Raw genomic sequence first — 25513 nt, forward strand, 5'->3', positions numbered from 1 at the left:
GAGTGTCAGAGAATTGTGGTTGGACCATAGTACCCGGAAATGACAGTGACCATGTGTGGGTGAGCTATGCATGTGTGTGTCTTTTCTGCTGTCCATGTCTGATATAGGACTTTGTCACACAGCTCATCAGTCTTTTCTCAGCATCCCTGCTGTGACTAAGCTTTTCCTCCATGTAGTGAGTAGCAATCTATCCTTCTCATACATCTTGTTGAAATATTTTTAACTCTCTCAGAAATCTTACACTCATTCCCAATATGTTTACTTTTTAACAGCTTTTGGTGCTGAAATGAAAATCAGCTTCAGCTGAAATGTGATTTCCACTATCACAGTAGAAAAAAATGTTGTTGTTGTTCTGGTCTTCAGTCCCAAGACTGGTTTGATACAGCTCTCCATGCTGCTCTATCCTGTGCAAACTTCTTCATCTCCCAGTACCTACTGCAACCTACATTCTTCTGAATGTGCTTAGTGTATTCATCTCTTGGTCTCCCTCTATGATTTTTACCCTCCACACTGCCCTCCAATACTAAATTGGTGATCCCTTGATGCCTCAGAACATGTCCTACCAACCAATCCCTTCTTCTAGTCAACTTGTGCCACAAACTCCTCTTCTCCCCAATTCTATTCAGTACCTCCTCATTAGTTATGTGATCTACCCATCTAATATTCAGCATTCTTCTGTAGCACCACATTTCAAAAGCTTCTATTCTCTTCTTGTCCAAACTATTTATCGTCCATGTTTCACTTCCATACATGGCTGCACTCCATACAAATACTTTCAGAAACAACTTCCTGACACTTAAGTCTATACTCGACGTTAACAAATTTCTCTTCTTCAGAAACGCTTTCCTTGCCATTGCCAGTCTACATTTTATATCCTCTCTACTTTGACCATCATCAGTTATTCTGCTCCCCAAATAGCAAAACTCCTTTACTACTTTAAGTGTCTCAATTCCTAATCTAATTCCCTCAGCATCACTCGACTTAATTGCTTTTGTTGATGTTTATCTTATATCCTCCTTTCAAGTCACTATCCATTCTGTTCAATTGCTCTTCCAAGTCCTTTGCTGTCTCTGATAGAATTGCTATGTCATCGGCAAACCTGAAAGTTTTTATTTCTTCTTCATGGATTTTAATACCTACTCCGAATTTTTCTTTTGTTTCCTTTACTGCTTGCTCAATATACAGATTGAATAACATTGGGGAGAGGCTACACCCCTGTCTCACTCCCTTCCCAACCACTGCTTCTCTTTCATGCCCCTCGACTCTTATAACTGCCATCTGGTTTCTGTACAAATTGTAAATAGCCTTTTGCTCCCTGTATTTTATCCCTGCCACCTTCAGAATTTGAAAAAGAGTATTCCAGTCAAAATTGTCAAAAGCTTTCTCTAAGTCTACAAATGCTAGAAACGTAGATTTGCCTTTTCTTAATCTAGCTTCTAAGATAAGCTGTAGGGCCAGTATTGCCTCACGTGTTCCAACATTTCTATGGAATCCAAACTGATCTTCCCAGAGGTCGGCTTCTACCAGTTTTTCCATTCGTATGTAAAGAATTCGCGTTAGTATTTTGCAGCTGTGGCTTATTAAACTGATAGTTCGGTAATTTTCACATCTATCAACAACTGCTTTCTTTGGGATTGGAATTATTATATTCTTCTTGAAGTCTGAGGGTATTTCACCTGTCTCACACATTTTGCTCACCAGATGGTAGAGATTTGTCAGGACTGGCTCTCCCAAGGCTGTCAGTAGTTCTAATGGAATGTTGTCTACTCCCGGGGCCTTGTTTCGACTTAGGTCTTTCAGTGCTTCACGCAGCACTATATCTCCCATTTCATCTTCATCTACATCCTCTTCCATTTCCATAATACTGCCCTCAAGTACAGCGCCCTTGTATAGACCATCGATGTACTCCTTCCACCTTTCTGCTTTCCCTTCTTTGCTTAGCACTGGGTTTCCATCTGAGGTCTTGATATTCATACAAGTGGTTCTCTTTTCTCCAAAGGTCTCTTTAATTTTCCTGTAGGCAGTATCTACCTTACCCCTAGTGAGATAAGCCTCAACATCCTTACATTTGTCCTCTTGCCATCCGTGCTTAGCCATTTTGCACTTCCTTTCGATCTCGTTTTTGACACGTTTGTATTCCTTTTTGCCTGCTTCAGTTATTGCATTTTTATATTTTCTTCTTTCATCAATTAAATTTAATATTTCTTCTGTTACCCAAGGATTTCTACCAGCCCTAGACTTTTTACCTACTTGATCCTCTACTGCCTTCACTACTTCATCCCTCAAAGCTACCCATTCTTCTTCTTCTGTATGTCTTTCCCCCATTCCTGTCAATTTTTCCATTATACTCTCCCTGATACTCTGTACAACCTCTGGTTTAGTCAGTTTATCCAGGTCCCATCTCCTTAAATTCCCACCTTTTTGCAGTTTCTTCAGTTTTAATATACAGTTCATAACCAATAGATTGTGGTCAGAGTCCACATCTGCCCCTGGAAATGTCTTACAATTTAAAACCTGGTTCCTGACTCTCTGACTTGTTGTTGTTGTTGTTGTTGTTGTTGTTGGGGTCTTCAGTCCTGAGACTGGTTTGATGCGGCTCTCAATGCTACCCTATCCTGTGCAAGTTTCTTCATCTCCCAGTACCTACTGCAACCTACATCTTTCTGAATCTGCTTAATGTATTCATCTCTTGGTCTCCTCCTACGATTTTTACCCTCCACGCTGCCCTCCAATGCTAAATTTGTGATCCCTTGATGCCTCAGAACATGTCCTACCAACCGGTCCCTTCTTCTCGTCAAGTTGTGCCACAAACTCCTCTTCTCCCCAATTCTATTCTCTCTGTCTTACCATTATATAATCTGTCTGAAACCTGTCAATATCTCCAGGCTTCTTCCATGTATACAACCTTATTTTGTGATTCTTGAACCAAGTGTTAGCTATGATTAAGTTATGCTCTGTGCAAAATTCTACCAGACGGCTTCCTTTTAAATTCTTCCCCCCCTATCCATAATCACCTGCTACGTTTCCTTCTCTTCCTTTTCCTACTACCGAATTCCAGTCACTCATGACTTAAATTTTCATCTCCCTTCACTATTTGAATAATTTCTTTTATCTCCTCATATATTTCTTTAATTTCTTCATCATCTGCAGAGCTAGTTGGCATATAAACTTGTACTACTGTAGTAGGCATGGGCTTCGTGTCTATCTTGACCACAATAATGAGTTCACTCTGCTGTTTGTAGTAGCTTACTCGCACTCCTATTTTTTTGTTCATTATTAAACCTACTCCTGCATGACCCCTATTTGACTTTGTATTTATAACCCTGTATTCACCTGACCAAAAGTCTTGTTCCTCCTGCCACCGAACTTCACTAATTCCCACTATATCTAACTTTATCATATCCATTTCCCTTTTTAAATTTCCTAACCTACCTGCCCGATTAAGGGATCTGACATTCTACGCTCCGATTCATAGAACGCCAGTTTTCTTTCTCCTGATAACATCGTCCTCTTTAGTAGTCCCCGCCCGGAGATCCGAATGGGGGACTATTTTACCTCCGGAATATTTTACCGAAGAGGACGCCATCATCATTTAATCATACAGTGAAGCTGCATGCCCTCGGGAATAATTACGGCTGTAGTTTCTCCTTGCTTTCAACCGTTCGCAGTACCAGCACAGCTAGGCCATTTTGGTTAGTGTTACAAGGCCAGATCAGTCAGTCATCCAAACTGTTGCCCCTTCAACTACTGAAAAGGCTGCTGCCCCTCTTCAGGAACCACACGTTTGTCTGGCCTCTCAACAGATACCCTTCGTTATGGTTGCACCTACGGTACGGCCATCTGTATTGCTGAGGCACTCAAGCCTCCCCACCAACGGCAAGGTCCATGGTGTTTTTTTATAGAAGACAATGAAGAGCCATAAAAATTATGTAGACCTTGCCTTCTTACCTAGGGAACAGACAGGAACTGGTGAGAAGACATTTCACAAGCTCCCATTAAGATAAAATAAGAAATTGGAAACCCCTACCAATTCAAATGAAAACAGCTCCTGAGCTTCTCTTTCTGCAAATTTTCTTGATATCTAGATTTAAGGACTGTAAAGTTCTATTGGCTTCATGAGAAGTAGCAGTATTTCATGTAAAGCTGCATGCCACATAGTAATGTACTATAAAAAGGACTCAGTGTTTAAAGATGTAGATATATATTTTATTTAAAACATAACATTGCAATCAAGTAAATATTAAGATACTAACAGCAAATGAACACCAACTGTATAATATAACTGAGTAGGCAGCACCATTTCGCAAAGTAACAGCTCTGTTGCTAGTTTACTTAATTACAATTAGCTGGCATAAGCACGAACATTACTAAGCACTGCAGTGAGAGCTTTTTGTTAATAGTGTATAAATATTAAGTTTTATATTTGCTAGTCTTTAGCTGATTTATACCTTGACTCATTCCACATCCCTGAAAGTTCTCCTTCGTGATGGAATCTATGGGACACAATGAATAAGTGAGTGAATGAGTAAAAAACTTCTTGTCACCGAAAAAGGGGTTACTCATAATTCAACTAATCATCAATAAATATATTGTTCACTGTTACCTGCTCGGCAAACTGCATGCATACATTAACAGTAAATTTATTGTTACATAAGACAATGGTGATTTTAAGTTATGAAAGAATTTCATTTCGGTTTTTAAGTTAATCCACTAGTGTACTGAGTTTTAAATAAGGAATTGGTATTCTTACAGATGTATTGCACCGCAATAAAGTGATGTTGGTAATTGGGATTTTATCAGCACAGAACAATTCTGAAAGAAGACAAGCAGTCAGAGACACGTGGATAAATCTTATTAAAGGCGATGCAAGAATTAAATATTATTTTGTGATTGGGTCTGAAGTTTGTCCAGTACATCCTTCTGATAGGTCTGATGAGTGGTCTTGTGAAAACTGGCGAATCTCGCTTCCTAAAGGTAAGATTTTATATTTGGAAAAGGGTCATCATCATATTTTAAAGAAATATTGCAGGTAGTGTCAAATAAAATTTGATGGTCTCATGGCAATTTCAAATAGTTGTTGTCATTCTAAAATAGATGAATATTTCAAGTTTCATTCAAGATGTGTTGCCGTAGGACTGTTGAAGTACATTTAAAAGGGTTAGAATGAGATTCTAAATTCTTTCTGGGTGGGAAAATGTTGAAAAAGTTGTGATATGCAGTAAATTATGAGGTTTACAAAGAAACAATTGACAGAGAATGGTACTGTGGAATGCCTAGTATGTTACACTTGGTGGCAAAATCATAATGCTTGTAGAGCCAAAAGAGACTGTTAAAATAACAGTTCTTTGCAATTTTATTCAGAGTTAATAATAAAACCACCAACAAAATTATATTGGAATTTGGTAGGGATTTGTAAAAGCTGTTTCGTGTAACTAGTGGATACGATGGTGGATCTTACTTTGCTTAAAATGTAAAAGGAATTTGATTATGTTGATTGCATTGTGTACAGAAAGTAGGAGTCAGGCAGCAGCAGCTGGCCGAGACACATTCAGCAACAGGAAAGTAACTGATTTTGTCACTTTTATGAGTTCCTAACCAGGAGTGAATTTTATGATATCATCTGTGTGCTTTAATAGTTCAGTTTCTTGAGTTTCTGCTTGTTAATTTAATATGTAGTAGCCACAGTTCTTGCGCTTTCGTTTGCGTCGGAAAGTAAACCAGTTTTGTGACATATTACAGGTTTCTATTTGGGCGAATTATTTAGTTTCACCTGAGTACTTCGGTAGTTAGGTTTTTGAATCTCTGTGTATTAATATAATTTTTTAGACACAGTTCCTGTGTTTCCGTCAGTGTCTAGAGTAGAGTTGTGCAACATGTGCCGATAGTCTATTTATCTGCATAGTTTAGTTTTCCACCGTCTTTAGCATGGACAGGTACTGCGATTGTTGTGTGTGGATTCGAGCCAAGTTGGTGACACTTTGCTCTCAACTCCAGGCTGTGATGGCTTCGGTTACACAGCTTGAGGCTGCAGTGAATGGGCACCACTGTTGTGGGCCGGCCTTGGGGATCCACCGGACATCTCGCACATCCGAGTCCTCCAATCGGTCCTCACCAGTGGCCAGTCCAGTTACTGCTCACACTGAGGTTGACCCCTCACCTGTTGTCAAGTGGGAGGTCACCCGGGACGTAGCAGGTGGTGAAAGACTTCCCAGGTGGCTACACGTAAGGCCTCCCTGGTTTGTCTGACAAATAGATTCTAGGTGCTGTCTGTGGCTGACACTGTCACTGAGTGAGATGCCGTCGCCTGTCCTGTTTCAGAGGAAACCTCTCACCCTTCAAGATCCAGACAATCACAGAGGGTGGGATTATTTATAGTTGGGAGCTCTAACGTTAGATGCGTTATGGGGCCCTTAGCGACATGGCTGCCAAGATGGGAAAGAAAACCAATATGCACTCCGTGTGCATATCGGGTGGAGTCATTCCAGATGTGGAATGGGTCCTCCCGGATGCCATGAGGAGCACAGGGTGCAGCCAACTGCAGGTGGTTGCTCACATCAGTACCAATGATGTGTGTCACTTGGGATCAGAAGAGATTCTCTCTGGTTTTGAGCAGCTAACACAAGTGATAAAGGCTGTCAGTCTTGCTTGCAAGATGAAAGCAGAGCTGACCATTTGCAGCATAGTCGGCAGAACCAATTGCAGACCCCTGCTACAGAGCTGAGTGGAGGGTCTGAATCAGAGGCTCAGATGGTTCTGGAATTGTGTAGGCTGCAGATTCCTCGACTTGGGTTTCAGGTTCTGCTGAATTGCTGAATAGGTCAGGTGTCCACTATACACAGGAGGCGTTTACACAGGTAGCAGGGGCTGTGTGGTGTGGTGTTTTTTAGGTTAGAGGGTCTTGGGGAAAACAAGAAGGACTTCAGTCACAAAGGGTGCAGGGCGAACACAGGAAGAATGTAGATACAGGAACCATCGGTATAACAGTTGTAAATTGTCATAGGTGTGTTGGGAAAGTACCAGAGTTCTAAGCGCTAATAGAAAGCACCAACACTCAAATCGTTGTAGGCTCTGAAAGCTGGGCAAAGCAGGAGATAATCTCAGCCGAAATTTTTGCAAAGGAGCTAACGGTGTTCCGAAAGGATTGGCTAAACATGGTTGGTGGCGGCATGTTGGTTGCTGTTAGAAGTAGTTTGTCTTGTCACGAAATTGAAGTAGATAGTTCCTGTGAGGTAGTATGGGCAGGGGTCGTTGTTGGCAGCCGGAATAAAATAATAACTGGATCCTTTTACCGACCTCCTAATCCAGATGATACAGTTGCTGAAAGGTTCAAAGAAAACTTGAGTTTGATTTAAGACACATACCCGACTCATACAATAATAGTTGGTGGTGACTTTAATTTACCCTCAATATGTTGGTGAAAATACATGTTTAATTCTGGAGGTACGCATAAAACATCATCTGAAATTGTGCTAAACGCATTCTCTGAAAATTATTTTGAGCAGTTAGTTCATGAGCCCAAGCAAATAGTAAACGGTTGTGAAAACACACTTGACCTCGTAGCAACAAATAATCCTTAGTTAATAACGAGCATCAAAACAGATACAGGGATTAGTGAACACTTGGTTGTTGTAGCAAGATTGAATATTGTAACCCCTAAATCCTCCAAAAATAAAAACTTTGAACATAGCTGCTAAGGTTCAGTGACCATGTCAGAATTATATCAGAAACAAATAAGCCCTTGGTCACAAATATTAAGTCAAAATTGACCAGGTTTCAACGCTACTATGAGTGTCTTCTTCAGAATTAAGCTAACTGTTGTAAAACATATTAGGTATATAATGTATTAATAAAACTAAAGTTTGTACTGACAGGAAAGAGATGCAGTACTTACAAGTCACATTTAAAAAAATCTAATCCGGAAAGGCAACGTCATGAATAGTTGTCAATAAGATGGCGAGCTGCTAAGGGCTGCTCGTACTTGATTGAACAAAGGTTGCAACCCTTATAAACGTTTTGGGAGACAATCTGAGCAGCCATCTTAGGTTGTTTGCAGATGACACTGTCATTTATCAACTAATAAAGTCATGGGAAGATCAAAATAAATTGCAAAACGATTTAGAAATGATATCTGAATGGTGCAAAAAATTGGCAGTCGACCCTAAATAACAAAAAGTGTGAGGTCAACCATATGAGTGCTAAAAGGAATCCATTGAAGTTCAGTTACATGAGAAATCAGTAAAATCTAAATGCCGTAAATTCAACTAAATACCTAGGAATTACAATTACAGACAACTTAAATTAGAAGGAACACACAGAAAGTATTGTGGAGAAGGCTAACCAAAGACTACGTTTTATCAGCAGGACACTTACAAGGGAACCTCCCCATCGCACCCCCCTCAGATTTAGTTATAAGTTGGCACAGTGGATAGGCCTTGAAAAACTGAACACAGATCAATTGCGAAAACAGGAAGAACTTGTGTGGAACTGTGAAAAAATAATCAAAATATACAAACTGAATAGTTCAAGGGAAGATAGGCAACATTAAGGACGCTGGTAACGTGAGCGGCTGCGGAACGAAAGGTCCTTGGTTCAAATCTTCTATCGAGTGAAAAGTTTAATTTTTTATTTTCAGTTTATGTGACAAACTCTTATGTTTTCATCACTTTTTGGGAGTGAAAACCTAAATCGAACAAGGTAGAAGAATCTTTTTACCCATTCGCCAAGTGTACAAGTTAGGTGGGTCGACAACATATTCCTGTCATGTGACGCACATGCCGTCACCAGTGTCGTATAAAATATATCAGATGTGTTTTCTTGTGGAGGAAACGGTTGACCTATGACCTTGCGATCAAATGTTTTCTGTTCCCATGGGAGATGCACGTCCTTTCGTCTACTAATTCCACGGTTTTACGATGCGGTCGCAAAACACAGACACTAAACTTATTACAGTGAACAGAGATGTCAATGAACGAACGGACAGATAATATCTATGCAAAAATAAAGAAAGTAAAATTTTCAGTCGAGGGAAGACTTGAACCAAGGACTTCTCGTTCTGCAGCTGCTCACGCTACCACGAGACCACGGCGCTCCTAAGCTCATATTGTCCATTATGTTGCTTATGTGTCCCATGGACTACTCAGTTTGTATATTTTGCTTATTTTTTCACAGTTCCACACAACTTCTTCCTGTTTTCTCAATTGATCTGTGTTCAGTTTATCAAGGCCTATCCACTGTGCCAACTTATAACTAAATCTGAGGGGGGTGCGATGGGGAGGTTCCCTTGTTAGAAAATGTAATAGATATATTAAGGAGACTGCCTACACCATGCTTGTCCGTCCTATTTTTAGAATACTGCTGCACAGTGTGGGATCTTTACCAGATTGGATTGACAGAGTACATTGAAAAAGTTCAAAGAAGGGCAACACATTTTGTACTGTCGCGAAATATGGGAGGAGTGTCACTGAAATGATACAGGATTTGGGCTGCACATTATTAAAACAAAGTCATTTTTTGTTGTGACGGAATCTTTTCATGAAATTCAAATCGCCTAGTTTCTCCTCCGAATGTGAAAATATTTTGTGGACACTGACCTACTTAGGGAGAAATGATCACCACAATAAAATAAGGGAAATCAGAGCTTGTACGGGAAGATACAGGTGTTCGTTCTTTCCACGCGCTTTATGAGATTGGAATAATAGAGAATTGTGAAGGTGATTCGATGAACCCTCTGCCAGGCACTAAAATGTGATTTGCAGAGTATCCATGTAGATTTAGATGTAGGAGAAATAGCAGTCAAGGACAGAATTCAATCACTTGTTGTAGAACTGTAGATAAATTCCACTGTAAATGGTACCTCATGATGAGGTGCATCTTTTCAAAGAAGGGTAGTGTAGCATGGAACATGGTTACTGAATGTCAAGAATCGGCAATCTGCAAGGAAATTTCTTTGCTAAGTAAAGCATAAACAGCTATAAAAATTCCTAGAAATGCAGAAACTGACAGAAATATTGATTGCTCATTTATAGTGGTGGAAGAAGGAGTACCACTAATACAAGTGACTTATATGATATTCTAAAGAGCATTGCCAAACAGAGTAGGAAAACAGCTAAACCCACAAATTGATGACTACCGTGGAAGTTTCAGAAAGAGCAGATCATATGCAGACCACATCTTGAATTTGAAATTGCTAATGGTGTTTCAAAAATAGAGAAGCAATCTGTCTGTGTTCACATTCATTGACTTCAGAAATGTCTTTGATTTACTATATAGAATGACACTGTTTCAAATTTTGAAGGAAACGAGTTTGGATAGAAAATCCAATGAACTGATTAAACAGATCTTAAACAACATAACATATAAAGTCACATTCAGAATAACAGTGTCAGAGTCCTTCAAGAACAAACCTGGAGTCACGTAGGGAGATGGACTGTGATTCCTTGACAAAGAGAGATGAAAGGATTGGGCGGAATACGTCTACATCTACATAGATACTCCACAAGCCACTGCGTGGTGTGTAGCAGAGGGTACCCTGTACCACTACTAGTAATTTCCATTACTCTTCCACTCACAAATAGAGCAAGGAAAAAATGACTGTCTTTATGCCTCCTTATGAGCCCTCATTTCTCGTATCTTATCTTTATGGTCCTTATATGCAATGTGTGTTGGGAGCAGTAGATAGAATCATTCAGCAGTCAGCTTCAAATGCTGGTTCTCTAAATTTTCTCAGTAGTGTTCCTTGAAAAGAATGTCGCGCTCCCTCCAGGGATCCCCTTTTGGGTTCCCAAAGCATCTCCATAACACTTACATGTTGCTCAATCCTACCGGTAACAAATCTAACAGTTCACGTCTGAATTGCTTCGCTGTCTTCCATTAATCCGAGCTAGCATGGATCCCAAACACTCGAGCAGTAGTCAATAATAGGCCACACCAGCATACTATATGTTGTCTTCTTTACAGGTGAACCACTCTTTCCTAAAAGTCTCCTAATTAACCGAAGTCGACCATTCACCTTCCCCACCACAGTTCTCACATGCTCATTTCATCTCATATTACACCCAGATACTTAAAAGACTTGACTGGTCAAACAGGACATTAGTAATAATGTGTCCAGTGTCAGTGACAGAGCTGCTCGTGTTCCTGCTGGTAATAAGACGAGTAGACCATTCGTTTATTACATATTTTTAGGAGTTTGAAACAGGAGCAACTTCAGAAATGGATAAGCACTGCGATTGCTATGTACAGATGCAAGCTGAATTGGTGACCCTTCACTCACAGCTCCAGGCAGTGTTGGCTCCTGTCACACAGCTTGAGGCTGCTGCCAAGGGTCATCACTGTGGGGGGTTGGACCCAGGGATGCGAGGGACGTCAAGCACAACCCACATGTCGCTGATCAGTCCACTGCTGTGGCTGCCCCATGTACTGCCTGCACCGAGGTTGACCCTTCACCCGTGGCCAAATAGGAGATCATTCCAAAGTCTGGCAGGCAGCGAAAAACTTTCCAAGGGGCCAATTGTAGGGCCTCCCCAGTTCATTTGATGAACAGGTTTCGGATGTTATCTGTGGCTTACAAAGTCTCTGAGCCGGATGCAGTCGTCCACCCTCTTCCAGAGGAAGCTTCTCAGCTCACAAGGTCTGGGCATTCACAGAGGGTGGGTTTGCTTGTACTTGGAAGTGCCAACGTTAGGCACGTAATGGGGCCCATTAGGAACATGGCTGCCAAGGAGGGGAAGGAATCCAGTGTGCACTCCATGTGCATACCGGAGTAAGTCATTCCGGACGTGGAAAGGGTGCTTCCGGATGCCATGAAGAGTACAGGGTGCAGACAACTGTAGGTGGTGGTCCATGTCAGTACCAATGACATGTGTCACTTTGGATCACAGGAGATTCTCTCTGGATTCAGGCGGCTGTCGGAAATGGTAAAGACTGCCAGTCTCGCTTGGGAGATTAAGGCAGAGCTCACCATCTGCAGCATCGTCGACAGAACTGACTGTGGTCCTTTGGTGCAGAGCCAAGTGGAGGGTCTGAATCAGAGGCTCGGGCAGTTCTGCGATCATGTAGGCTGCAAATTCCTTGACTTGCACCATCAAGTGGTGGGTTTTCGGGTTCTGATTAATAGGTCAGGAGTCCATTACACACAGGAAGTGGCTACACAGGTAGTGGGGGCTGTGTGGAAGGGACTGAGCGGTTTTTTTAGGTTAGAGTATCTCAGGAAACCACAGAAAGGGTGTCTGTCTAAAAGGGGGCAGGTAAAACACAGTAAGATAGTTGTAGAAATGATCAGAATTGTAGTTGTAAATTGTCATAGCTGTGTTGGGAAAGAACCAGAGCTCCTGGCCTTAATAGAAAGCACTGAAGCTCAAATAGTTACAGGTACGGAAAGCTGGCTAAAGCCGTAAATAAGTTCAGCTGAGATTTTTTCAAATGACCTGACAGTGTTCAGAAAGGGTAGACTAAATACAGTTGGTGGTGGAGTATTTATTGCTGTCAAAAGTAGTTTACCTTGTAGTGAAATTGAATTAGATAGTTCCTGTGAAATAGTATGGGTGAAGGTTATACCTCAAATTGGACTAAACTATTAATTGGATTATTTTACTGACCCCCCAATTCAGAAGATATAGTTGCTGAACAGTTCAAAGAAAACTTGAGTCTCATTTCAAACAGGTACCCCACTCATACAACTATAGTCGGTGGTGACTTCAATCTACCCTCAATATGCTGGAAAAATTATATGTTTAAAGCAGGCAGCAGGCATAAAACGTCATCTAAAATTGCACTGAATGCTTTCTTAGAAAATTATTTTTGACATTTAGTTCATGAGGCCGCTCAAAACGTAAATGGCTGTAAAAACATACTTGTCCTCTTAGCAACAAATAATCCTGGATGAATAGGGAGTATCATGACAGATACAGGGATTGAGACCACAAGGCAGCTGCTGCTTGGCTGAATACCGTAATATCACAACAATCAAAAAGAAACGCAAAGTACATCTATTTAAAAAAGCTGATAAAAATGCTCTTAGCACCTTTTTAAGAGACAGTCTCCACTCCTTCTGATCTGATCACGTAAGTGTAGGAAAGATGTGGAATGATTTCAAAGAGATAGTATTGACGCCAATTGAGAGATATAGACCACATAAATTAATAAGTGATGATACGGATCGACCATGGTACGCAAAAAAGGTCAGATTGCGGTTGCAGAAGCAATGAAAAAAGCATGCCAAATTTAATAGAACGCAAAATCCCCAACATTGGCAAAGTTTTGCAGAAGTTTGAAATGTAGCACGTGTTTCAATGCGAGATGCTTTTAATAGTTTCCATAACGAAACTCTGTCTTGGAAACTGGAAGAAAACCCAAAGAGATTCTGGTCACATATAAAGTACAAGACGCGATCAATACCTTCACCACGCGATAACAACAATGAAGTTACTGATGACAGTGCCACTGAAGCAGAGTTATTAAACACAGTTTCCTGAAACACTCCTTCACCAAAGAAGACAAAGTAAATATTCCTGAATTCCAATCAAGAACAACTGCCAAGATGAGAAATACAGAAGTAGATATTCTCGATGTAGCAAAGCAGCTTAAATCACTTAATAAAGGTAAGGCCTCTGGCCCCCAGATTGTATACCAGTCAGGTTCCTTTCAGAGTATGCTGAAGCAATAGCTCCATATTTAGCAAGTATATACAACCGCTCGCTCACAGAGAGTTCCGTACCTAAAGACTGGAAAATTGCTCAAGTCACACCAGTACCCAAAAAGGGAAATAGGAGTAATCCGCTGAATTACAGGCCCATATCACTAACATCGATTTGCTATAGGGTTTTGGATCATATACTGTGTTCGAACATTACGAATTTTTTCGAAGAAAACAATTTATTGATACATAGTCAGCACGGATTCAGGAAACATTGTTCTAGTGAAACACAGCTAGCTCTTTATATTCATGAGGTAATGAGTGCTATCGACAGGGGATGTCAAATTGATTCCATATTTTTAGATTTCCAGAAGGCTTTCGACACCTTTCCTCACAAGCATCTTCTAACCTATGGAATATCGCCTCAGTTGTGCGGCTGGATTCATGATTTCCTGTCAGAAAGGTCACAGTTAGTAGTAATAAATGGAAAGCCATTGAGTAAAACAGAGGTAATATCCGGCATTCCCCAAGGAAGTGTTATGGGCCCTCTATTGTTCCTGATCTATATTAATAACATAATAGACAATCAGAGTAGCCCTCTTATAAAGTCATCAGTTGACCTAAATGAATTGCAAAATGGTTTAGAAAAGATATCTGTGTGGTGCGAAAAGTGGCAATTGCTCCTCAATAAAGAAAAGTGTGAAGTTATTCACATCATCATCATCATTTAAGACTGATTATGCCTTTCAGCGTTCAGTCTGGAGCATAGTCCCCCTTATAAAATTCCTCCATGATCCCCTATTCAGTGCTAATATTGGTGCCTCTTCTGATGTTAATCCTATTACTTCAAAATCATTCTTAACTGAATCCAGGTACCTTCTCCTTGGTCTGTCCCAACTCCTCCTACCCTCTACTGCTGAACCCGTGAGTCTCTTGCGTAACCTTGCTTCTCCCATGCGTGTAACATGACCCCACCATCTAAGCCTGTTCGCCGTGACTGCTACATCTGTAGAGTTCATTCCCAGTTTTTCTTTGATTTCCTCATTGTGGACACCCTCCTGCCATTGTTCCCATCTACTAGTACCTGCAATCATCCTAGCTACTTTCATATTTGTAACCTCAACCTTATTGATAAGGTAACCTGAATCCACCCAGCTTTCGCTCCCATACAACAAAGTTGGTCAAAAGATTGAACGGTGCACAGATAACTTAGTCTTGATACTGACTTCCTTCTTGCAGACGAGAGTAGATCGTAGCTGAGCACTCACTGCATTAGCTTTGCTACACCTTGCTTCCAGTTCTTTCACTATGTTGCCATCCTGTGAGAATGTGCATCCTAAGTACTTGAAACCGTCCACCTGTTCTAACTGTGTTCCTCCTATATGGCACTCAATCCATTTATATCTCTTTCCCACTGACATTACTTTCGTTTTGGAGATGCTAATCTTCATACCATAGTCCTTAAATTTCTGATCTAGCTCTGAAATATTACTTTGCAAACTTTCAATCGAATCTGCCATCACAACTAAACATCCGCATATGCAAGACTGCTTACTTTGTGTTCACATATCTTAATCTCACCCAGCCAGTCTATTGTTTTCAACATATGATCCATAAATAATATGAACAACAGTGGAGACAGGTTGCAGCCTTGTCTCACCCCTGAAACTACTCTGAACCATGAACTCAATTTACCATCAACTCTAACTACTGCCTGACTATCCATGTAAAGACCTTTAATTGCTTGCAAAAGTTTGCCTCCTATTCCATAATCTTGTAGAACAGACAATAACTTCCTCCTAGGAACCCGGTCATATGCCTTTTCTAGATCTATAAAGCATAGATACAATTCCCTGTTCCACTCATATCACTTCTCCATTATTTGCCTTAAGCTAAAGATCTGGTCCTGACAACCTCTAAGAGGCCTAAACCCACAGTGATTTTCATCCAATTGGTCCTCAACTAATACTCGCACTTTCCTTTCAACAATACCTGAGTAGATTTTACCCACAACGCTGATTAAAGAGATACCTCTGTAGTTGTTACAATCTTTTCTGTTTCCATGTTTAAAGATTGGTGTGATTACTGCTTTTGTCCAGTCTGATAGAACCTGTCCCGACTGCCAGGCCATTTCAATTATCCTGTGTAGCCATTTAAGACCTGACATTCCACTGTATTTGATGAGTTCTGACTTAATTTCATCAACCCCAGCTGCTATATTGCACTGCAATCTATTGACCATTTTCTCCACTTCCTCAAATGAGATCCTATTTCCATCATCATTCCTATCCCATTGTACATCGGAACCTGAAACATTACTGATCGTATTTTCACCTACATTGAGCAACTCTTCAAAATATTCCCTCCATCTGCCCAAGGCATCCACAGGATTCACCAGCAGTTTTCCTGACCTGTCCAAAGTACTTGTAATTTCCTTCTTACCTCCCGTTCGAAGACTGCTATAATTCAATTCTTTTATCTTGGCGGCTCAGGCATCCCTGCCCAGACGCGGGAGACTGCTGCGTTGCCAGTTGCACACGACGCACGCGCCAATAGAAGCAGCGCCATAGTATAGCTAGTTTGCAAGCTTACGTTTAGGGGGGAGCGCGCAGTTCATGAAATAAAGCCACCATGGCCGCATTAACCCTTTCGCTGTTACAAAGACGTGCTCCCTGCATTCCGCGCTGTGCGCGATTTTGTCACTGCACTGCTCGCCTGTGCAGACACATGGTGTTCCCACTGCTTTGACACACTTATCATTCGATTCCACAAAAACTATTTGGCCCAAAAATTAGATTTTTACATGTCTTCTTGACTGATACCTTCCCCCCATAAATGACTTAATTTTGTTTCGATGTTCAACGCAGTTATTATGCAGCATTAAATGTAGTAAACCATTGCACGAAATTTTGAAGAGTTTGCAGAGGTAGAAGTCCATAGTGTACATTTCCGTATGGTCGATTTTAGTTGCCACAATGTTGAGAATGAAATATGGACAAGATACCTAAATTTCATATAAAATTTACTGTATAACAATATCTCATTTAAGTACCACATAGGTGTCGTATGTAATATTGAGAAATATTCCGTCTTTCGCGACTGTAACAAAAGTTTTATTTACACTGAGCACGTTTGGCTTTATTTTAAAGCACTTCAATGAACCAAAAGGAAGTAGACAAAATACGTTAAACAAAACTGTGGACTTACAAAAACATTAGGACTTGAATATACCGTCTATCAGTGAAGTGCTCTCAGCTATGTCAAATATAATTGTTGTGTGTGGCACACACAAGCATCATTTATTTGCTAAAACACTGATCAGCCAACACAAATGTTGAATATTGTGTTACCGCAGCACAAAACTACGAAAGGTGACTTGGCAATGGAGGAGACAAAATACTGTCCACTGAAGATGCTTCAAAAGAGGGAAACGCGTCTGGTCTAAATAAGTCGCCTATTACAGTTGCAGAAGAGGAATATATTTCAGTACCATTGGTGAAACTGCGACTGTGGAACAAAAACAAGAAAGAGAATATGAGTACCATTGTGTATGTGCCATACCTTTCATTGATTGAAGTGCTTTAAAATAAAGCCAAACGCGTCCGGTGTAAATAAAACTTTTATTACAGTCGCGAAAGACGGAATATTTCTCAATATTACATACGACACCTATGTGGTACTTAAATTAAATGAGATATTGTTATACAGTAAATTTTATATGAAATTTAGGTATCTTGTCCACATTTCATTCTCAAGATTGTGGCAACGAAAATCGACCATACGGAAAGTATACGCTATGGACTTCTACCTCTGCAAACTCTTCAAAATTTCGTGCAATGGTTTACTACATTTAATGCTGCATAATAACTGCGTTGAACATCGAAACAAAATTAAGTCATTTATGGGGGGAAGGTATCAGTCAAGAAGACGTGTAAAAATCAAATTTTTGGGCCAAATAGTTTATGTGAAATCAAATGATACGTGTGTCAAAGCAGTGGGAACACCATGTGTCTGCACAGGCAAGCAGTGCAGTGATGACAAAATTGCGCACAGTGCGGAATGCGGGGAGCACGTGTCTGCAGCAGCGAAAGGGTTAATGAAGAGACAAAGCACTAGAAATTTCAAAAAATTGCTTTCAAACGAATATAATTCATGTAGTAAGGCACTTCAATATTGTTTTTAAATAATTAAAAATATTAAGCACCGCACAAGGTTTGAAATCATAACCTTTTACATAGAAGTCCAACACCTTATCCATTACGCTAACGCAGATACTCTGCCTACAGACTACATGAGGAGTCTAACACCTAACGCAAAATACTGACAAACACTTTTGGTATGACTATGAATTACTCACGCTTCATCGAAGTACAATAGGAAATAAACAATTACCGCTCTTCTTTAGTGCGAAAAAGCGGTTCGTGAGATTGATACAAACACCTTTCCTTGCTATCGCCTGAATTAGGAGTCCTATTGCTTGTTGGGTTTAATTAATTAATAGAATATGAAGCAATTGGTATAAAGAACGCTTTTTCCAAACTTTGTATAAAAGAAAGTCTGCTATCAAGACATTGCTTTTGTTCTATTACTTTACTTATGACTGAACGTTTCTAAAACTGAAGACATTCGTCCATGCTATGCACTGCACTCGAGATCTGGCAACGTCGTTCTCTGTTCATTGGCTGACTGTGTTTTGTGACGTCAGATGCGCAGAACGAACCTAAACTCGGCCGCCAACATAAATGACGCGCACTTTAATTACACTCCAGAATGGTTTTCCAGCAGCTTGACCCAAAGTCTCCAACCTGTTTCCAAAGTCTTCCCAAGATTTCTTCTTGGATGCTGCAATTATCTGTTTGGCTTTGTTTCTTTCTTCAACATAACTTTCTCTGTCTACCTGAGTTCTCGTATGTAGCCATTTTTGATACGCCTTCTTTTTCCTTTTACAGGCTGCCTTGACTGTGTCATTCCACCAAGCTGTTTGCTTCATCCTACCTTTACACACTACTGTTCCAAGACATTCTTTAGCTACTTCTAGTACTGTGTCCCTGTACCTGAAGTTATTCACATGAGTACTAAAAGAAATCTGCTGAATTTCAATCACGTGCTAAGTCACACAAATCTGAAGGCTGTAAATTTAACTAAATACTTAGGGATTACAATTAAAAATAACCTAAATTGGAATGATCACATAGATAATGCGGGTAGAGCAAATCTAAGACTGCGATTCATTGGCAGAACACTTAGAAGATGCAACAGATCTACCAAAGAGACTGCTAACACTACACTTGTCCATCCTATTCTGGAGTACTGCTGTGCGTTGCGGGATCTGCATCAGGTGGGACTGACTGATGACATCGAAAAAGTTCAAAGAAGGGTGGCTCATTTTGCATTTTTGCGAAATAGGGGAGATAGTGCCACAGACGTGATATATAAATTGCAATGGCAATCATTAAAACAAAGGCATTTTTCGTTGCGACGGGATCGTATCATGAAATTTCAATCACCAGTTTTCACCTCCTATTGTGAAAACATTCTGTTGGCATCCACCTACATATTGGGAGAAATGATCATCATGCTAAAATAAAATGTATTAGGGCTCGCACAGAAAAATTATGTGCTAATTTTTCCTGTGCGCCATTCAAGAGTGGAACGGTAGAGAGAAAGCTTAAAGGTGGTTCATTGAACCCTCTGTCAGTCACTTAATTGTGAATAGCAGAGTAATCACATATATCTAAAAACAAAGATGATGTGACTTACCAAATGAAAGTGCTGGAAGGTCGACAGACTCACAAACAAACACAAACATACACACAAAATTCAAGCTTTCGCAACAAACTGTTGCCTCATCAGGAAAGAGGGAAGGAGAGGGAAAGACGAAAGGATGTGGGTTTTAAGGGAGAGGGTAAGGAGTCATTCCAATCCCGGGAGCGGAAAGACTTACCTTAGGGGGAAAAAAGGACGGGTATACACTCGCACACACACACATATCCATCCACACATATACAGACACAAGCAGACATATTTAAAGACAAAGAGTTTGGGCAGAGATGTCAGTCGAGGCAGAAGTGCAGGGGCAAAGATGTTGTTGAATGACAGGCAGGGTATGAGTGGCGGCAACTTGAAATTAGCGGAGATTGAGGCCTGGTGGATAACGAGAAGAGAGGATATATTGAAGAGCAAGTTCCCATCTCCGGAGTTCGGATGGGTTGGTGTTAGTGGGAAGTATCCAGATAACCCGGACGGTGTAACACTGTGCCAAGATGTGCTGGCCGTGCACCAAGGCATGTTTAGCCACAGGGTGATCCTCATTACCAACAAACACTGTCTGCCTGTGTCCATTCATGCGAATGGACAGTTTGTTGCTGGTCATTCCCACATAGAATGCGTCACAGTGTAGGCAGGTCAGTTGGTAGATCACGTGGGTGCTTTCACACGTGGCTCTGCCTTTGATCGTGTACACCTTCCGGGTTACAGGACTGGAGTAGGTGGTGGTGGGAGGGTGCATGGGACAGGTTTTACACCGGGGGCGGTTGCAAGGGTAGGAGCCAGAGGGTAGGGAAGGTGGTTTGGGGATTTCATAGGGATGAACTAAGAGGTTACGAAGGTTAGGTGGACGGCGGAAAGACACTCTTGGTGGAGTGGGGAGGATTTCATGAAGGATGGATATCATTTAAGGGCAGGATTTGAGGAAGTCGTATCCCTGCTGGAGAGCCACATTCAGAATCTGATCCAGTCCCGGAAAGTATCCTGTCACAAGTGGGGCACTTTTGTAGTTCTTCTGTGGGAGGTTCTGGGTTTGAGAGGATGAGGAAGACATAGATGTAGATGTATCTGAACATTACAGGTTTGATCTTCCTACTCATCCACATTAACTTACATTTTTCCACATTTAGGGCTAGCTGCCATTCATCACACCAATTAGAAATTTTATCAGAGTTATCTTGTATCTTCCCACAGTCACTCAACTTCAACGCAGTATTATACACGATGACATTATCAGCAAACAACCACAGATTGCTGCCCACCCTGTCCACCAAACCATCTGTGTATATAGTGAACAACAGCAGTCCTATCAAACTTACCTGGGCATTCCTAATGTATCCTTGTCTCTGATGAACATTTGTTGTTAAGAACAACATACGGGTCTATTATTTAAGAAGTCTTCGAGCCATTCAGATATCTGTGAACTTACTTCATATTCTCATACCTCCATTAACAGCCTGCAATGGGGCACCGTGTCAAATGCTTTCTGGACATCTAGAAATGTGGAATCTGCCTCTTGCCCTTCACCCATACTTTGCAGTATATCATGTGGGAAAAGGTCAAGCTGAGTTTCACACGAGCGAATGTAGCCAACTTACAGTTAATGTTTATGATAGTATTTATAGCCTGTTTATTCCTTTACAGAACATTTAATGTAAAAACTATTGTAAAGAAAAGATTTGCACGAACATGAATCTCACATCATGAATGTGATTTTGAGAATAAATAAATAAAATTCAGAGTGGCATGTCTGATATGCATGAAGCTGTCTAATAGCACATTTTATTTATGAGGTTTTTTCAAATGAAACCTGATCAGTGTGTGTACCTTTGCCTTACATGTAAGGTGGCACCACGTAACTGCGGGTATGGTGGCGCCATCTATTGGTAGAGATATTGACGTGTGCACACCATTTGATGTTGCATCACACCAGTATGGTTTCACGCCGAAGAGTAGGTGGTCACACAAGTTATCATCCACTACCAAACATGCAGGCGAGTAACCAGGAACAATGAGGAGCAGTGGAAGAGTTGGAGGCGATAAAATGTATTGATAGATGAAGGCTGTGTACGGTGAGTACAGTCCGAGTCGTTCAAGTGTTGTGGAATGGCACAAATGATTCCTTGACGGGCGCGAGTCACTGGAAGACGATGCTTGTCCTGGTCAGGTTCATTGTGTCATCACGCAGGAAATGGTTGTGAAAGTGAATGCTTTAGTCTTGGACAACCGCAGAATCACCGTGGATGAGATCCATCAGTTACTGGGTATTAACATGGGCACCGCCCACACCATAATGGATCAGTACTTGAATTTTTTTTAAATCTGTGTGCAGCGGCTTCCCCATCAACTGACCGCCGAACAGCGCAGTACTTGAATGGTGCTGTCTTTGAGTCACCTGCAATGCTATCATGAGGAGGTATATGGCATTCTGTCACATATTGTCACAGGTGACGAAAAACGGTGTCACCATTTTGAACCGGAAAGCAAGCGTCAGAGCAAGCAGTGGGAACGTGCAACTACAGCACGTCCAAAGAAATCAAAGGCTGTGCACACAAGTTCTGGTAAGGTCATGATGTCCTTCCTTCTTGACCACAAGGGCCCACTGCTTGTCGAGTTCCTGGAACGGGGAACCACCATCAATGCCCAGTGTTATCAAGCCACTTTACAGGACTTTAGATGAGCCAAAAAGTCGAAATACCAAGTCATGTTGTCCAATTGTGTTATCCTCCTGCATGATAATGCCCGCCCACATGCGGCCAATGCGGTGAAGACATTGTAGCAGTTTCAGTGGGAAATGCTGGAACATCCACCATACAGTCCCGACCTTTCACCGTGTGACTTTCATGTTTGGACCTCTAAAACAAGCTATTTGCGGACATTGATTCCTAATGGACGATGAAGTGTGTGACTGGGTCCAGGCCTGGATCCGACAGCAGTCTACTAGCTTCTTCGTGGATGGAGTCAACCAGCTAGTGTCGCAATGGGATAAATGTGCTAACAGTTTTGGCGACTATTTTTGAGTATGTGTACTGTGTATAACTACATTATTGAGTTAATAAAATTGTTACTGTTACCTTACACTAGTGAGCATGTTTTTTTTTTAATGCCCCTTGTAATTACGGTATCATTGCTAAAGTTTTGAAATATCATACCAGTATGATTTATCTTTACAGCCAAAACTGTAAGACACAAGAATCACTTTAAGTAGGAGAAGATGTCCAACAGAATTTTTTTATTCACTGTTACAGTTTCTTATATTACCCACAAGACATTTGAATGCTCTGGCATCTTGTCACATATGTTGTATCCATATACAGACTGCTCGAAAATTCCCATTAAAAACTTCTAGTACTTGAAGAGAGGAGTGAGTACATAATATTTTGAATACAATCCCATGTCAGGAAACATACTGTTTCTTGTATCTCTCATCCATTTCTGCTTAAGGAATTGAATTAGGCGTGACACAGTACAGTTGGTAGGTAACAGTTTTAAAGGAAACATAACGAAACATCCATTTATCACTTAAGCACATTGTTTGTATTAACACTTAAACATTACATGTTGACATTATTCTAAAACAAAAAGAACCCAGCATACTCTATGTACAGAATGTAATGTTTAAGTGTTAATACAAATAAATGTGCTTAAGTGATAAATGAATGTTTAGATATGTTTCCCTTCAGACTGTTACCTAATAATTGTATTGTGGCATGCGTGATTTAATTCCGTAAGCAGAAATGGATGAGTTAGACATCTGAATTGAAACCATCATAGAACGTAAATGATACATGTCCAGACACGGGTTCCTATTCAAAATATTATGTTCTCACTCCCTTTGTAAAGGGAATTTCTGAATGCCCTGTATTTAAGTCCTTTGTGTACTGACATTAAATTCTTAGGGATTGCTGTGCCATTTCCATTGTGTTTCTATGCCTGATATATTCAGACGTCATTGCAGTTAGTAGGACAGATGCCTTGTGCCTATGTGCACAGAGCATGTTTAAGCAAAGATGATTTTTGACTGTTTGGATTGGTAATCTGCAAAGTCTAGCAGTTTGTTGAGCTCAATGCAGTCAAACTGTTTTCTACCAGTTGCATTTTGGTGAACTCTGAAGAAAAGGTAACAGTCTACATTTCCATCTGTACTCGTCAAGCCACCTTATGGTTGCTACTAGAGTTTGTTGACATCTTCATAATATTGTTATGCTTACTAAATAATCAAGTAGTTTCAGATGTGAACTGCAACTATTGTAATGTTGCGTAAACACAATATTAGAATTTCCACCAACCAACTGTTAATTCGCTTCCATATAAAGGAAAACACAAACACACAGAATGACACAGTAATAAGTATAACACTTGAAATCAGGGGTTACGCTAATGTGCAATCTAACAGCAGACTATTCCATAGACCCGGAACCAGAGTGGCGAAGTGCCCAGTGTGCCAGCTTATATACAGCTGTTTGCACACAGTGCAGTGGTTGCTGCACACCATGTGTACCGAGTGAGGTGGCCCCTTTAGGTCAGCCGTGGTGGCATGCACTGTTTAATTATGTGCTCTCACTGTGTTGGCTTACAACATTCCTTCCCATTTGGGGAAACCTGTTCACTGTAGAGATGTTCATGTCATCATCAGAAGGAGACAACTCCTGGAGCAGGTCTTATACTGCCACAGGAGAATATGGTCTGAAATGGCATGGGCGCAGACAAGCATGCCGCCCACTCCCCTGTGAGGGACTGTAAGGAAACACTGGTGATGGAGGCGCCATATCCATGTCTGCATCTGGGCAGGCACTCAGTTATGGAGGCAGAAGAGAAGGGAAAGGTGGCAATGGCAATGGCAGTGACAGGGGCTGGGAGGTGGAGGCGACATGGTGCAAACTACCCCACCTGATGGTGGTGGCACCCAGAACAAAGACAGAACAGGTGCATATGACACAGAGGCAGCAGTCTTGGTAGTGGTGGACGACCACTGGTGTCCACTTAGGGTGCTGGTCAGACACACGAGCCCAGATGATGAAGCCCAGATGGAATCACTGCAAGGCAGGCACCGGCAGCTGGATGGGCGTCGTCTGGGGCAGGTGAACCAGTGTATGGGGCTGGCAACTGTGAAGCAAGCTTCAGTCACCAGCTGAAGCGAACCTATAGAAGCTCAAGACCCTATCAAGGGTATCCTCAGAGGAAGACTGTGTGACGTATTTTTTCATTTGAGTTTTGAAAATGCCGAATGCCAGTCTTTGTACAAAAATACTCAAAATCCTGAGATACAAATTGCAGGCCATTGTCCATCACCAGTGTGTACGGTAATCATTACAAGGAAAAAATCTTTAAGAGGACTGTGACTATAGCAGCTGTGAACGTGGGCAGGTAACAAACTACATAGGGAAATTTTGAGAAAGTGTCAACTACAACAAGCCAAAGGGAGTTAAGGAAGGGACGTGCAAAATCAGCATGAATACGCTTCCATGGCGCAGACAAAGAGAGGTCCTTGGTGTCACTTGATGGGTGGCACACTGTGGGCAGGCTGACACAATGTGCATGATCTCATTGTCAATCCCTGGCCAAAACACTTGGTGGTGGGCCAGCAATTTTGCATGAGAAACACCCCAATGGTCCAGGTGTAGAATTCACATGACACCCCACCACAGCACAGACAGGATAACAACCCTGTGTGCAGACTCTTCAGTAGCCGTCAGTAACACACTATCAAGAACTGAGGGTCAGTGGCAGAGAGCAAAATAATTATGCAAAGGATCCAATGCTCAGCCCAGTGGTTCATGAGGCCAGCCTTGGTGGACAAATTGAACAACTTGACGTAAGAAAAGGTCAGCTGCGGCAGCCGTCAAAATCTGAGCGCTGATAGTGAGAAAGCTTTTCACAGTGTTTTGGGCGTCGATGTCTAAATGGAAACACGACGGTTGATCCTGATCAAATGCTGGATCGGGGCCAATTGGCAATTGAGAAAGAGCATCCACATTAGGGTGTTGTGCAGTGGGGCAGAAGTAAATCTCGTAGTTACAACACAACAAAAGCAGAGCATTTCATTCAAGTGGTGAGCTGCTTTTTCTGGAAAAGGTGTAGAAAGATGGCAAAGAGAAACCAGAGGTTTATGAT

At 41.2% G+C, this 25513-nt stretch overlaps 1 protein-coding gene across 3 annotated transcripts in view; it reads left to right on the top strand.

The window, feature by feature from the left end:
- Positions 1-25513, top strand: part of LOC126416337 (UDP-GalNAc:beta-1,3-N-acetylgalactosaminyltransferase 2-like) — a 154614-nt gene that overhangs the window by 26869 nt on the left and 102232 nt on the right. For 2 of the 3 annotated variants that reach the window (XM_050084008.1, XM_050084006.1), the window contains exon 2: positions 4753-4974. The exons of the other annotated variant lie outside the window; for it this stretch is intronic. In XM_050084008.1, coding sequence (XP_049939965.1) covers positions 4753-4974 — 222 coding nt within the window. The remainder of the gene's footprint in view (positions 1-4752; positions 4975-25513) is intronic. 3 annotated transcript variants of the gene reach the window in all.

The sequence above is a fragment of the Schistocerca serialis genome, chromosome 8 (genome assembly GCF_023864345.2).
Source record: "Schistocerca serialis cubense isolate TAMUIC-IGC-003099 chromosome 8, iqSchSeri2.2, whole genome shotgun sequence".
Taxonomy (NCBI): Eukaryota; Metazoa; Arthropoda; class Insecta; order Orthoptera; family Acrididae; genus Schistocerca; species Schistocerca serialis.